Below are 15,531 nucleotides of genomic sequence, written 5' to 3'. Positions count from 1 at the left end.
GGGGGTCGGTGTTCATCAATCAACAATATCCCATTCCCTTCACAAAGGTTGCCTCTATGGACAGGTGGCAAGAAAGAAGCCATTACTGAAAAAGCTGCATCTAAAAGCTCATATGGAGTTTGCGAAAAAGCATCTTTATGATACTGCAGGCATGTGGAGAAAAGTTTTGTGGTCAGACGAGACAAAATTGAACTTGTTGGTCTAAAGTCAAAGTGTTACGTCTGGCGCAAGCCTAACACTGCACATCACCCAGACAACACCATCCCTACTTTAAAGCATGGTGGTGGCAGCATCATGTTATGGAGCTGCTTTTCAGCAGCAGAGACTGGCAAGGTTGTTCAGATGGAAGGTACAATGGATGGTGCAACGTACAGGAGAATCCTTCATGAAAACCTGTTTGAGTCAGCCATGAATCTGAAACTTGGTAGGAGATTCACATTTCACCAGGACAATGATCTGAAGCACAAATCCAAAGCCACACTTCTTCTTGCATATGGCAGCTTGACTGTCAGGTAGCTATCATTTTGTTGGGGAATGACAATGCCACTGATGCTGTGCCAGCACACTGGTATTCATTTCGCCGACCTTGGAAGGTTGACAGGCTGAGTCAACCCCACCGGGTGTTAATTCAGTGGAAACGGACCTCAAACTCCGAACCCAAAGATTCCAAGCCAGCCACCCTAATCACGAAGCCAACACCAGGCTAATGCCACACTGAAGTGGCTGAATAAGAGGAAAATAAATGTTCTTGAGTGGCCCAAAGTCCTGATTTGAATCCAATTGAATATATATGTCGAGACTTAAAGATTGCAGTCCATCGACGATCCCCATCAAACTTGGCATAACAAGAGCAATTTTCATGTGAAGAATGGGCAAAGATTTCACCATCACTCTGTGCAATGCTGGTAGAGATCTACCCAGAAACACTCATAGCAGTCATTGCTGCAAAAGGTGCTTCTACCGAGTACTGACATAAGGGGGTGAATACTTTTGCCAACAGTGAATTTTGATTTGTACTTGTTTTTTGCAGGTATTCCTGACATGTGACGTCCTTCAACTATCACAATGCTTAGATTGATCTCTTCAGTTATGAATTAAAATGTTCATTTGGAAAAATTGTTTCTAAATAATTTGTAATTCGTCTGTGGCATTATTGGTCGGGGGTGAATACTTTTGCAGGCCACTGTATAAACGAATGTTCAATTTAATTTTAGCATTTTATTTTTTGCCTTTTGTCTTCATTATAATACCTTTTGTGCTTCTCAGGGCATACAAATGCTGCTGATGCTTTAGTGTGAAAGCCATGGCCATTTTGCATTTGGATATTATTAGAGCCAGAGTGCAGAGTGTACTAGCACAGTGTGTGTGCGCGCTGCATGCAGCTGCTACTGGCTGTCTGTGAGCGTGGTGCTGCACTGGGGACGGCGTGCCAGCCCTGCGTGCTGCCTTCTATCACCCACGTGCTGAACCTGGCGGATAGCCATGATCGTGCCGCCTTCGCCATGGCCAGTCGCGTCAAACAAGAACCACGAGACAGCACAGATAGTCGTGATGAGGTTAGAAGTATATCTGTGATTATAAGACACACAGGATTTTGTGGAGTTATTAATAGTTATAGTAGGTTTTATTTTATCGAGTAAACAGAGTAATAATTTATTTATTTGGGATTCATAAAGTATTATGGTAACCTCTCCAGGACTAATTATAGCCAATGAAATGTTCATAACTTGTCATGGGTGCCCTGATGTTCTCGCAAGAGTATGGGCTCAACCACCATCACTTGTGTATGCTCAATCAGGATGTGGAGATAGACATAGAAATGGCTGGTGGAGAGCAGAGTGGGACTAATCGGTCCCGGGAGCAGAGTGAGAAGGATGTGGGGAACCAGTTGCATCTCCTCACGAGCCGGCATGACAAGTTCCTGGACTCTCTCCGTGACCTGAAGGTGAAGTTCAATTAAAAACACTAGCGAAGGTTTTTTAATATCTTTTGTATTGATAATGACAGGTCAAATGGAGGTCCTCTTGATGTCTATGGTGAAATTGCACATTCGTGTAACATGCTTCACATTTGCCCTTACCAGGGAGGGACTCTGCTTACAGCATTTGCACAGCTCTGCCACAGCAGTACGGCGCTGGCCGAGAGGACCTGGATCCAGCTATTTCCTCGGCTTTGGAAGATCTTGTCTGATAGGCAACAACATGTATGTTGATCTGCATGTAGTATTCTCGCACTTAGTGGACCATATCTGCAAGTTCTTGATGTTACTTTGATGATGTTTAAAATGATGCAAAGTGAATGCTGATTGTGGAACTTGATGCTATGTTTTGGGAAATTATGGAGGGTGCCTTGCAGGAGGATGCACATTGTAATTGCTGGATGCACAGTAACTTATTTCTTGAGAACCATTTGTGGACCAGACTGATCATGTACATTTCATAGGAAGAAGTACAAGTTTGTAGCAATGTTTTATATTGCTGTTGCAGTTTTCATTTGTTTCCATCGATGTCAATGTGACAATCATTCATGATCCTTAGGGTTCTATTGTAGTATGAAGCCATCTATATTCATCCTGAGACTTGCACAAGCGTAGTTTTATATATTTTATTATTTATTTTAATGCTTGGCCTCCATATTTGTCTTCCAGGCTTTGGCTGGTGAAATTGGTCCCTTCCTGTGCAGTGGCAGCCACCAGAGTCAGCGCGACTGTCAGCCAAGCACACTTGCTTGCTTCCTCGAGGCAGTGTCTCAATGCGTTCCACCAATTCCTCTTCGTCCATGCTTGCTCAAGTACCTCGGGCGCACCCACAATATGTGGCTGCGTGCGGCCCTGACGTTGGAGCAGCAAGCTTTGGATGCACCAGGCCTTTGGTTGCAGATGAAGCCTCGTACTGGAACAGATATTAGTGAGAGTGATAGAATCACACAACCGCAGCAGGTTTGACATCATTTTTTTCACATATGTTTCTTGCTTTTCGTTGGGCCAGGCAGGATCATCTCTCACCTGATATCTGCCTTGCATTTATATTTTCTAACCCTCATAGAGCGGAAGGAAACTTTCTTTCTTCAGAGAGGATGTTAAGTTGACTTTCTTGTTTGTGATTATGTTGAGAAGTAGATAAAATGTTAAAAATTCATAGTTGAAATTGGGGATTTTACCACAACTATATAGATCCTGCTGGGGAATAAATGGAGCAGTATGTTACATATGAAATACTTTCATGACACTTGGAAGAGTGCATGCCTTTGCCAGGCTGAGCAGTTTACGTTTTATTTCCCACTTATAGGCTGGATCGACATACAAATGGACCTTAACCAAAATCGAATCAGCTTGTTCTTGTCACCTCCCCAACTCACCTCAAGTTTTGTCCAAATCCATCCCTCACTAAACTATTTGAGACTGCACAGGTAGTCTCCGGTGTATGAATATCCGTTCATATGAACATTATACATTTAACCATGTTTCAGTCTTTCAAACGTGAGATCCATTCACAAGAACACGGCTTTTTTGAACATACAATGCTGAGTGTTAAATGCAGGAAGCCAGACCTAGAGTTAATTACCTATTAACACCATAATTCACAACTGTTCGTGATTCATGAGGGAAAATCAAAAATCCCATGAAAAACTGCAAAATACCCCAGCAAAAAGTAAATCTGTGAATACGCCCACAAAAAAATTTGTGAATACGCCCGCAAAAAAAAAAAAAAATCTGTGAATACGCCCGCAAAAAAAATCTGCGAATACGGCCACAAAAATGCGAAACAGCAGAATACGCCCGTAAAAAAACACGAAAATAAAACCCGTGAAGACATGAAGCAGAGAGCTGCAAATGTCGAAGTGGGTCGCATTTTATAAACCGAAAATAGCGAATCTGCAAATACCAGGTTCCGAGAGTATATCGTCTTTGGCTCCATCTATCTCTCAATAGTGAGGAATCACGAAAAAAATTATCGGATCCGACCGTCATCAAAATCGAATTGATTCGTCCTTGTCATACGCCCAACCTCTTCACCAAGTTTTGTCCGAATCCATGCATAGCTTTTTGAGATGTCGTGTAAAACAGTGCCTACTGAAATTCTACACCCCCTTTCAAAATTTTCACCTTTTGTTGCCTTCTAGCCTGGAATTAAATTGCATTAAATCAGACTTTTTCCACCTTTATTTACACATCGTAACCCACAACTTCCAAATGAAAAACAATTTCCACAAATTTCAGGAAATTAATTAAAAATACCAACTGGAATATCTTGGTTGGATAAGTGTCCACCCCTCTGAGTTAATACTTGGTGGAAGCACTTTTGACAGCAATTACAGCTGTGTCTGTTTGGATAGGTCTCTACCAACTTTGCACACCTTTATTGGGCAATATTTTCCCATTCTTCTGAACAAAACTGTTAAAGTTCAGTCAACTTGCACGGGGAGTGTTGATGAACAGCAATCTTCAAGTCATGTCACAGATTTTCGATTGGATATAGGTGGGGGCTCTGACTGCCACTCAAGGACGTTTATCTTTTTGTTCCTTCGCCACTCCAATGTAGCTTTAGCTGTGTGCTTCGGGTCGCTGTCATGCTGAAAGGTGAACTTCCATCCCAATTTCAGCTTTCTAGTAGAGGGCAGTAGGTTTTCCTCGAAGATATTTATGTATTTTGCTGCATCAATTTTTCCTTCTATCCTGCCATGTACCCCAGTCGCTGCTGATGAGAAACATCCCCATAAAATTATTCAGCCATCACCATACCACTCATAGATGGTGTTCTTTGGGTAATGTGCTGTGTTGGATTTGTACCAAACGCAACATTTTCATTTCGACCAAAAAGCTCCATCTTGGTTTTGTTAGACCACAAAACGTTTTGCCACATGGCTTCAGTATCTCCTGAGTGGTTTTTTTCTATACCTCAAGGGGGACTCCATGTTGGCTTTTTAGGTCATCTCTACTGAGATGACCTAATAAAGCCGGACCAATGTCCGTCCGTACGTCCGTCAACAATTTTTCTTTCCGTTCTTGATGAAACTTAGTATGTGGGTAGAGGTTGATGAGTGTTGCACAACGATATAACTTTTGTCCGGGTTCAAGGTCAGGGACGAGGTCACGAGGTCACGTAAGTTATAAAAATCGCCATTTTCAAAACCTATATCGTCTACCATTCTACAAGATATTCGGCAACTGTTTATTGATTATGATAGGAAAAAATATTATCTTGTATCTAACCGGACAGATTTTTGAATTTCCTTCCCGTTTGATCGTCACGTGATCTTGGAAGATGGTCAAAAACGCCAATGCGATTCGCAAAGAAGGAAGGAAGGAGAAATGAAATATAAATATAAAACATATTTTTAGCCTTTTATATTTATACATTTTCCGCCGAAGGTGCAAAAGTTTCAAAACCCAAAATGTAAACGTCGGCATTTATTTTCAAAATATTATTTCATGCGCGTGCCAAAATGCCGAGTCATCTTTAACCAAACTGCGTAGTAGAACTGCGCAGTAGTCCGGTCATGGCGTCTGAGCAGTGGCCAGCGTGGTTCAGATTGACTGTGGTTTCTGGGGCGAAGGTGATTGTTAAGAAGTATGTCGGAAGTATAAATTTGAGTGACTGTATTGGTGATTTAATCACGCAACATCTTGCCAACGAATATTCTGGCCGAACGATTGCATCAATTCAGTGCATCAGCAGGGATAATTCGCAGGCTCCTCTCGATCGTGCCGATATCTAACATAATCACCGGCGGACATAGGGCTGCAGGCTGTGGGGTGAGGCCACAGATCCCGGATGAGGGGATAAGTGATAAATTATGCTACATGCTTCGGGCTTTCTGATTAATATATCAATGAGTACATTCCATAATTAATGAATTAATAATTAATGAATCTGGCATACAAAATGTTTTTTCATACCTGACATGTTACTTTGTGCAGTGTCACGAAACTTCTGTGGAATTAATAATTAATGAATTTGCGAGCTCTAACGATTTTTCAAACCTCAATATTTCTATAAATACTTGACCAATTTTCATTCTGAAAGTTGCATTATAATCGGTGAAGAATAATCGACAGGGTTATCATAATCTCCGAGAGCTAAGCCTATTTTTTCGTTTTTTTTCTACAACCGGAAGTGAAATGTCCCCAGAGAGTGGATGGACCGGAAAACCACGTATTGCACTTACTGGTGATTCTGATGTGTTAATCCGGGTAATAAATGAACAATACATATTTATTAATTATGTCATTAGTAGTATTATCCAAGTGTATCTCTGTGAACTATTTCAATCTAAACGGTTAGTTTGGACTGTTTCACGGTTACCTGAACTGAACATTGAGAACTTGTGGGATTATAGAGATGACCGTCACCCCCACACGGGGGTAATTTTTTTGAGTAATGGCTTCCTTCTTGCCCCCTTACCGTACAGGCCAGACTCGTGGAGTGCTTGGGATATTGTTGTCACATGCACAAAGTGACCATTCTTTGCCATAAAGGCTTTTTTTTGTATACCTTGTCAAGGCTCGTGTGAGAGCTAACACACAACGCACATCAAGGGGGGCATGAGACAAGAGGGGAGGGAGTGGGAAGGACAAAACAGTGGGGAACAGAGACATTAGGACATCTGTGGAAGGGAGAGGGATGGGATGGGGAACAGAAGATGGACATTACAGGGACTTTCAGGAAGGAAAGCAGGGAATTTGAAGGTGGTGGGCTTGGGTAGATTATCAGGGGTAGAAAAGATTGAGGATTTGGATGGGGGATGATAAGAGGTGGTGGTGAACAGCTGTTTTGAAGGCCTGGAGGGAAGAATGGGAATGAATAGAGTGAGGGAGTTTATTCCAAAGGTGGGGAAAAAGAGGAATGAAAGAGTGAAGGTGAGCAGTGATTCGTGATTTTGGTAGTTTTACCAGAAGGGGGTTGTTGGTGGACCTTGAGCGCCCTGTTGAAATGTGGTGGGGACAAATCGCAGAGAGAGCAGGGGGGGGCAAGGCTGGAGAGGAGTCGGTAGAAGACAGAAAGACCACCGACCAACCTGCGGTGATTGAGTGAGAGGCCCAAAGACTCGGCCTCATTACGGGAGATGCCAATGATCCGAAATGCCTTGGTTTCTACAGCGTGAAGCCGAGAAAGGTGGGAGGCAGGAGCACCAGCCCAGATGGGAGAGCAGTACTCCATCAGGCTGCAGACAAAAGCTTTGTAAGTGGTCAGGAGCTCAGGTGGGCTGAGGAAGGACTTGTACGACGGAGGATTCCCAGTCGGCGACTGGCTTTGGAGGCGAGGTTTGAAATGTGGCTTTCCCAGGAAAGGTCATGGCAGATAGTGAGACCCAGAAGCTTGAAAGAAAGGACTTCTTCCAGAGGATTGTTGAGAAAGTGGATGGGGGGTTTTCTAAACGGTCCTTTCAAAGAGACATAGTGAGAGTGTGAGATTTGTCCGGATTGAAAGACATGTTCCACGTGTTTGACCAGTTTGTGATTTTATCCAGATCTGCAGTGAGCGAAGAAGCTGTTGCTTACCGGTCTGAGGGATGACTGATGGTACGGCAGAGGGTGGAGTCATGAGTAAAGAGATATAGAGGATTTTCAAGAGTCGGAGAGATCATTGATGAAAACCAGAAAAAGAACAGGGCCCAGAACGCTACCTTGAGGAACTCCAGCCTGGACAGAAAGGGGGGATGAAAGAACTCCATTTAGGGCCACACAGTGACTGCGACAGGAGAGGAAGTCTGCGAGCCATGAGTGGAGATGGTCTTGGATACCATCTTGGATACCATAGGAAGAGAGTTTGGTGAGCAGGGCAGGGTGCCAGACTGTCAAAAGCACGTGAAATGTCCAGGGATATGGCTCGGATTTTCTGTCTGGCATTGAGGACTTCCATCCATTGTTGGGAGAGCAGAAGCAGCATATCCAGGGTAGAGTGACCTGGTCTGAAACCAAATTAATGATCAGAAATCAGGCCATTGGAGAAGAGGAAGGATTTAATGTCTGAAGTGATGATGGATTCCATAACCTTACTGATGATTGGGAGAAGGCTGATTGGTCTGTAGTTGCAGGGATCTCTTTTTGCACCTTTTTTGCAGGGCATTGATGTTTGCTGATTTCCAAGCAGATGGTAGATGATCTTGAGCAAATGAGAGGGTGAATGGAACAGAGAGAGGGTGAGCAAGAGCAGAAGAGCAGGCTTTGAGGACACGTGGGCTGATGCCGTCTGGACCAGTTGCAGAATCTGAGTCGAGGTTTGACAGCAAGCTCTCCACCTTGTCAGGAGAAAAGGACGCAGAGTCCAGGGACAGTTGGTTGCGACTGGGTAAGGTGGGTAGAGAGAGTGATGGGTTTTGGACACAAGATTTAGCTGCAAACACCGAGTTTAGGCATTCAGCTTTTTCGCGTGCAGTATCAGCAGTGCGGCCATTTGAGGTAAGGGAGGGGATGGAGGGGGAACATACACCAGAAACAGATTTCATTAGACGCCACCAGGATTTTGAGGAGGGAGAGAGGTTTGAGAGTTCAGACTTGAGATGAGAAAGATGTTGTTTTCTGGCTCTCCTGAGGGGAGATACACACTTGTTCTGAGCTTTATGGAAGGAACTGAGATTTCCCTCAGTTGGGTTTGTTTTCCATGAGGCAAAGGCAAGTTGTTTCAGGACAAACATGTGGGCATGTATGTAGCTCTTTCAAAGTTGACATTCGCCTCTTGGTGGCCTCTCTGATCAGTCTCCTCCTTTCTTGGTCATCCATTTTGGAGGGATGGCCTGATCTCGGCAAAGTCTTGGTGGTACTATATGCCTTCCACATTTTAATGATTGTCTTGACTGTGCTCCAAGGGATATTCAAGGCCTTTGAAATATTCTTTATACCCATCCGCTGATCTGTGCCTTTCCACAACTTTATCGTGGGGTCATTTCCCTGGTCTCTGTTTATGCTCCAACTGAGGCGAGTGATCTCACCGTGAAGGATGCATTCTACGCCACGCTCGAGTCTGTAGTTGATCAGTGCCCCAGACGAGATACACTTCTTGTCTTGGGGGATTTCAATGCATCGACTGGAACTGATAGGGATGGTTATGAGACATGTGTTGGTCCCCATGGGTCAGGAACTATGAACCAGAATAGCAATAAGTTCCTTGACTTTGCAAGAAGTCATGGACTTAGGGTGGCTGGTTCATGGTTTCAGCGCCCACAAGCTCATCGCTGGACTTGGTATTCCAACGCTGGCGGTGTGGCAAAGGAGATTGACCATGTCCTCATTGACGGTCGTTGGAGGATGCTCCAGAACTGCAGGGTCTACCGGAGTGCTCAGTTCCTCAATACTGATCACAGGCTTGTTGTAGCAACTCTAAAGCTGCACCTTAAATCCTGGAGAATGGTACCATTCCAGCCTAGGCTGGATCTTGGCAAGCTCAGGGATGAGAGAGTAGCTGAGGAGTTTGCGAACAGGCTGAGTGGACACTTGGGGGGTCTGGGTGCTTTGGGGGGTCCTGAAGAGTTGTGGAGTGCCTTCAAGACCACAGTCCTTGATGCTGCCGGTGGATGTCTTGGAGCTCACCGCAGGGCAAAGAAGAATTTTGTCTCTCAAGGAACACTGGATACCATTGACCAGAGTCGCAGGGCCAGGCTGAATGGCAGAGCTGAGCTGTTCAGGGAGCTGAGGCATAAAATGGTACGTGCACTGAGGGTGGACAAGGAGGCCTTTGTGCGAGGAATCTGTGAGGGGGTAGAGCATCACCTGTGGACAGGTGATTCTCGTCCCGCTTACAGGGGAATTCGCGCATTGCGTTCATCCAAGCCCATCCCTCGGAGCACTGCAGTTCGAGCAGAGAGTGGTAGGCTCTTGACAGAGGAGTCTGAAGTGAAGGCCCGCTGGGCCGGTTACTTTGAGCGGTTGTACCAGGCTGATCCCCCAGCTGTCGCGTTGGACGTCAAGGGTGTTCCAATCCCTGTTGCTGACCCTCGAATCAACTGTGGTCCACCTTCGCTTGTGGAAACACGGGCTGCGGTGAACCAGTTGAAACGGGGCAAAGCTCCAGGGATCTGTGGCATCCATGCTGAACTTCTCAAGGCTGGTGGAAATGCTGCACTCGTGTCGTTGCATGCAGTTTTGTGCTCTGCCTGGAACACAGGCATCATCCCAACTGACTGGAAGAGGGGCCTTGTTGTCCCTCTCTGGAAAGGGAAGGGTGATCGCCAAGACTGCAACAACTACCGAGGGGTGACGCTGCTCTCAGTGCCCGGCAAGGTCTTTGCTCGGATAATTTTTGACAGGGTTCGCCACCATCTGCTTGAGCACCAGCGTCCAGAGCAGTCAGGCTTTACACCAAAGAGGTCAACGATTGACCGTATCCTTGCCCTTCGTGTCCTCACCGAACGCAGACGAGAGTTTCGGCAGGGGCTGCTTGCAGCCTATGTTGATCTCTGTAAAGCGTTCGATTCAGTGAATCGGGATGTCCTCTGGAGGATTCTTGGTCTTCGTGGGGTGCCACCAAAACTGATCGATCTGATGTCTGAACTCTACTCTGGTACTGAGAGTGCTGTGAAGTGTGGTGGTACCATCTCAGACTTATTTCCATTTGTTACTGTAGTTCGTCAGGGGTGTGTACTGGCCCCCACACTTTTCAGCACTTGTATGGACTGGATTTTAGGGAGGATGTCGGAGAGATCAAGCTGCGGTGCATCGTTTGGGAATGTCAAGATCTCGGACCTTGATTTTGCAGATGATGCAGTCATCTTTGCGGAGACTTTAGACATCCTCTTGGGGGCCCTCGAGGTGCTGAATGAGGAGTCGGAGCCGCTGGGATTACGGGTTTCTTGGGTCAAAACTAAGATCCAGGCTTTCGGTGACATCTTGGATGCTGCTGTCCTGTCTGTGTCTGTTTGTGGTGAGGATGTTGAGGTCGTGGAGAGATTCACTTACCTTGACAGTGATATTCATGTCTCTGCTGGCTGTGAGTCAGAGGTCAATAGACGTCTGGGTCGGGCCTGGGGAGTCATGGATTCACTGGATCATGGGGTGTGGCGCTGCCGGTACCTGTGCGGGAGGACGAAAGTCCGAGTCTTCAGGTCCTTGGTACTTCCAGTCTTGCTCTATGAATGCGAGACTTGGACTCTGACCAAGGATCTGAGACGGAGACTTAATTCCTTTGGTACCAGGTCTCTTCGGAGAATCCTTGGCTATCGCTGGTTGGATTTTGTGTCCAACGAGCGGTTGTTGAGAGAGACTCGGATGAGATTTGTTACCTGCATAGTCCGTGAGCGTCAGTTGCGGCTGTATGGACATGTGGCTCGTTTTCCTGACGCTGATCCTGCTCACCAGATTCTCTCAGCGAGGGAGTCTCATGAGTGGAGGAGGCCAGTGGGCCGACCACATGCCTCGTGGTTGCAGCAGGTTGACCATCATCTCAAGGAGATGGGGATGGGCCTGGCATCTGCCTGGGGGATGGCCAGACGGAGGCCCCTGGAGTACCGGCGGAAAGTGGACGCAGCGACGCGCTGTTCTGGCACATGCTCCCATACCTGACCTGATCGTGGGGGTCTTTTGAAAGCTCCTTCATTTTCATGGTTGAGTCTTTGCTGTGAAGTGCACTACCCAGCAGAGGAAACCTACAGGAACAGCTGATTTTATTCTGAAATTATCAGAATCACTACAATTTAACACAGGTGGAGGCCAATTAACTTGGTGTGATTTTGAAGGTGATTGGTTTCACCTGAGCTGTTTTACAATTGCTATTATAAGGGTGGCCTTTCTTCTATCCTGCCAAGTTCCTTATCCAACCAAGATATTCTCGTTTTCTGTTTTTAATTAATTTTAGGAAATTTGTAGGATTTGTTTTTCACTTGGAAGTTGTGGGTTCCAATGCCTAAATAAAGGTGGAAAAAGTCTCATTTAATGCAGTTTAATTCCATACTATGAGGCAACAAAAGATGAAAATTTTGAAAGAGGATGTAGATTTTCTGTAGGCACTGTAAATCATTTTTATCCTTGTCACTCAATGGTGAAGAATGACTGAAAAAATTCTGGCATCCGGATCTTCACCAAAATCTAATCATTTCGTCCTTGTCACACACTCAACCTCTCCACCAAATTTCATCCGAAAATTCATAATAAGGCGAAGGTAAATAGACAGACATAGGTGAAAACATAATCGCAGTCCACCTTAGGTATCACAGGTAATAAAAGTCAAGTTAAAATTAAGGCTTATTCGCTGGAATGTTTATACAACACAAATTGAATGGCTTTTCCATTCTGTAAGCTTGCTTGCATTAGAGCCTTCTTGTTTATTTTGTATCACCAATAGTCACACCAATGTCTTACAAAATGCCTCCAGGATAATGAGCAAGAAATGCGATTGTTGCAGGAGATCCTGGATTCCCTCTCGGATCTCTACTCTCAGCTGCAGGAAGAGGATATGTGGTCCGGTCTGTGGATCAAGCGCTGCCGCTTCCCTGAAACTGCCACATCCATCGCATATGAGCAGCATGGCTTTTTTGAGCAGGTCTGCTTTCTTGACATGGCACAGCAATTTTGCTATAACTTAATCTTAACTGATACCATCAAGCAAAGTTTTGTAATCCTGAACCGTTCTCAAAGGAATGCAGTTTTCCAACATGTGCTAACAATGGGAGTGTTTTGTCGTTAGGCTCAGGAGATGTATGAGAAAGTAATGGAAAAGGCCCGGAAGGAACACGACAAGGGTAATGCTTCCCCATCAGTATTTCCAGAATACCAGCTGTGGGAAGATCATTGGTTACGGTGGGTTCATAAGTTTAGATGAAGATGAAATGCAAGACCTAAAAAGTGTACGAAGTGGATAAGTATTTTGTGTGTGTTTGTTCATACTTGCCTTCGTGTGTAGGTCTTGCAAGGAACTCAACCAATGGGAGGCATTGACGGAATATGGACTTGCCAAGGGCCATGTAAATCCACATCTTGTTTTGGATTGTGCCTGGAGGATTTCCAACTGGACAGCCATGAAGGATGCCCTTGCCCAGGTACTGTGAAATGAGAGCGAGAGAAGAACCTTCAGAGTTTAGGCTTTATTCCATTTGATTGGAGCCGCTTCTGTGGGCACACCGGGGAATACAGGTTCAGCTAGGAGTACATAAGCAGTAACGTATACATGTGCGATTAATCATTGCAGACTAAATCCGCGTAAGCACGGAGTTCGATATAATCTCCATTCTCACCAGTCAATGAGCACCTTCAGTTAACGAGCATCAAGTGAACAGCCGATGTAAATGGCAATGCCCCGGGGACAACCACTCGTGCCGCGGAGACCTGGGTTTTAGTTCAGCACAAACAGGGCATGAAGCATTCATTTGTTTAATATCTTCAACAGAATAGGGAAGATTTTGTCTGCGCACGAAATGTGCCATCCTGGTTACCCCTGGGTGGCAGAGAGACACGTGTAGGTCTTGCAAAGCCTGACTGATTGTTGCCGAACTGTAGACCCGAGAGAAGGTATCTGCAGCAGGGTTTTCCTTCCCGGGCCGGTAAACAATGTCGTAACTGTAGCAAGCTAGGTCTATCCGCCATCTCATAATTTTTTCATTCTTAATTTTCCCGTTATTTTTCCCATCAAACATGAATGCCACGGATCGTTGGTCCATAACGAGCGTGAAGTGGTTTCCCAGTAAATAATGTCTCCATTTCCGCAGCGCTTCGACGATGGCGTACGCTTCCTTCTCTATCGCTGAGTGTCTCTGCTCGCTTCTAGAGAGAGTTTTCGAGAAGAACGCGACCGGCCGCCCAGACTGATTAAGTGTAGCAGCTATGGCGTGATCTGAAGCGTCGGTTTCCACCACGAAGGGCACCGAGCTGTCGATCGATAAAACCACGGACTTACTGATATCATCCTTGAGGTTGTGGAAAGCTCTTACAACAGCGGCATCTGGTGGAAAGTTTTTGCAATGCACTAGGGGATGTATTTTCTCGGAGTATTGCGAAATCCATCTCGCATAGTAAGCGAACATCCCGATCACCCGGCGCATTGTCTGCAAGTCCTGAGGTGGTGGAAGCTCACGGAGCGGGCGCAATCGTTCAGGATCAGGCTTAATTGTGCCGTCGGCTATCGTGTAGCCGAGAAGGTCAATTGACCTTGCCGAGAATACGCATTTCTCGTAGTTGAGAGTCAGATTATATTTTCTAGCAATGCTCAAGAATCTGTCTAGATTCCTATCATGTTCCCCCTGATCCCTACCGCACACTGTGACATTATCCACGTAAACAAAAGTGTCTTTGAGGTTTTCATCTGAGATGATGTCGTCCATAACCCGTTGGAAGCAAGCTACCCCATTCGTGACACCGAAAGGTATTCTCCTGAATTGGTAGAGGCGCCTCCCTGCCTGGAATGCGGTGTAAGGTTTGTCTTCCTCTCGGATGGGAATTTGATGATAGGCGCTTCGCAAGTCGATGGTACTGAATACCTTATAATTGGCCACGCGTTCGACCATCTCGTCTATGCGTGGCAGGGGGTAGGCATCGAGTTGGGTAAAGCGATTGACCGTTTGGGAATAATCGACAACCATTCGTTTCTTATGGTTCTGACTGCTGGTTACTAACACCTGTGCGCGCCATGGCGAATCGCTCGGTTCTATAATTCCTTCTTCCAGTAATCGCTTGGTTTCTGAAGTGATGAAATTCATGTCAGCAGTGGTATATCGCCGCGATTTAATCGCTATCGGTTTGCAGACCGGCGACAAGTTAGCGAACAGCTGGGGGGACGTCACCTCCGCGGTGGTCAACGCATTTAAAATTAGACGAGGTTTGCTTCCTCCAAAGGGTATTTCGACGCTCGTGTGCTGCTTGAGGACATTATGACCCAGAATTACGTCTGCGCACAAATCACAAATCACGAAGCACCAGTACCCTTACATCCCGATGCGTGTACCCTTTTACGTCCAATTCAACATTGCAGTACCCTCGTACGCGGGATTGTAGTGAGGTGGCGGCCATGCATACCGTATTGTCAGTCGGGTGGATTATCCATTTCCTGCCCTTCACTAGCGAGCTGTTGACGAAACTTTCAGAGCTACCGGTATCAATCAGTGCCTCAGCCATATGCCCGTTAATTCGTACGTTGATGATAGCCTTGGATAGATTCCCCGGGGAGGCTGCAGTTAATTTATTTTGCGAGTAGAGAGCCGCAGAAGTGGGTTTATTTCTCCTTAGAGTAGATTTACATACCCTGGCATAATGCCCTTTCTTGTCGCAATTCATGCATGTGGCATCTCTGGCGGGACATTTTTGACGAGGGTGCCTTTTGTACCCACAAAAGAAGCATTTACCAACCGGAGCAGTTGCTGAGGAGTTTGACGTGGCCTGGGTATCCGGCTCCTCGGGTGTTTCTCCATCCCCTATGTCTGGCTGTGTCTGTGCCAGTGGGGTTCCTTGGGTTCCCATCGTAGCAGCGTTCATTAGCAGCATCGGTGTCCCAAATGACTCAGATTGCTGCTGAGCCGTATCCATCGCTCGTGCCTGATCGACTACCTTGTCAAGAGTGGGTTGCGCTTTCTCTAGTAAGCGTTGCCGTATGTGGGCTGATCTGAGTCCTT

At 45.9% G+C, this 15,531-nt stretch overlaps 1 protein-coding gene across 10 annotated transcripts in view; it reads left to right on the top strand.

Annotated features, from left to right (window-relative positions):
* TRRAP (transformation/transcription domain associated protein) overlaps positions 1 to 15,531 on the top strand; it is a 242,696-nt gene that overhangs the window by 154,836 nt on the left and 72,329 nt on the right. For all 10 annotated transcript variants that reach the window (XR_015051923.1, XM_085858090.1, XM_085858089.1 and 7 more), the window contains 7 exons: positions 1,383 to 1,556; positions 1,799 to 1,945; positions 2,084 to 2,203; positions 2,648 to 2,938; positions 12,336 to 12,473; positions 12,618 to 12,730; positions 12,834 to 12,969. Coding sequence is in view for 9 of the 10 variants with exons in the window: in XM_085858090.1 (XP_085714216.1) it covers positions 1,383 to 1,556; positions 1,799 to 1,945; positions 2,084 to 2,203; positions 2,648 to 2,938; positions 12,336 to 12,473; positions 12,618 to 12,730; positions 12,834 to 12,969 (1,119 nt within the window). In the remaining variant the exon portion in view is untranslated. The remainder of the gene's footprint in view (positions 1 to 1,382; positions 1,557 to 1,798; positions 1,946 to 2,083; positions 2,204 to 2,647; positions 2,939 to 12,335; positions 12,474 to 12,617; positions 12,731 to 12,833; positions 12,970 to 15,531) is intronic.

Source organism: Eptatretus burgeri, chromosome 15, assembly GCF_056783735.1.
Source record: "Eptatretus burgeri isolate ZD-2024b chromosome 15, Ebu_testis_v1, whole genome shotgun sequence".
Classification (NCBI taxonomy): Eukaryota; Metazoa; Chordata; class Myxini; order Myxiniformes; family Myxinidae; genus Eptatretus; species Eptatretus burgeri.
Note: the sequence above shows the minus strand (reverse complement) of the source record. Positions and strands in the feature narration are given on the sequence as shown.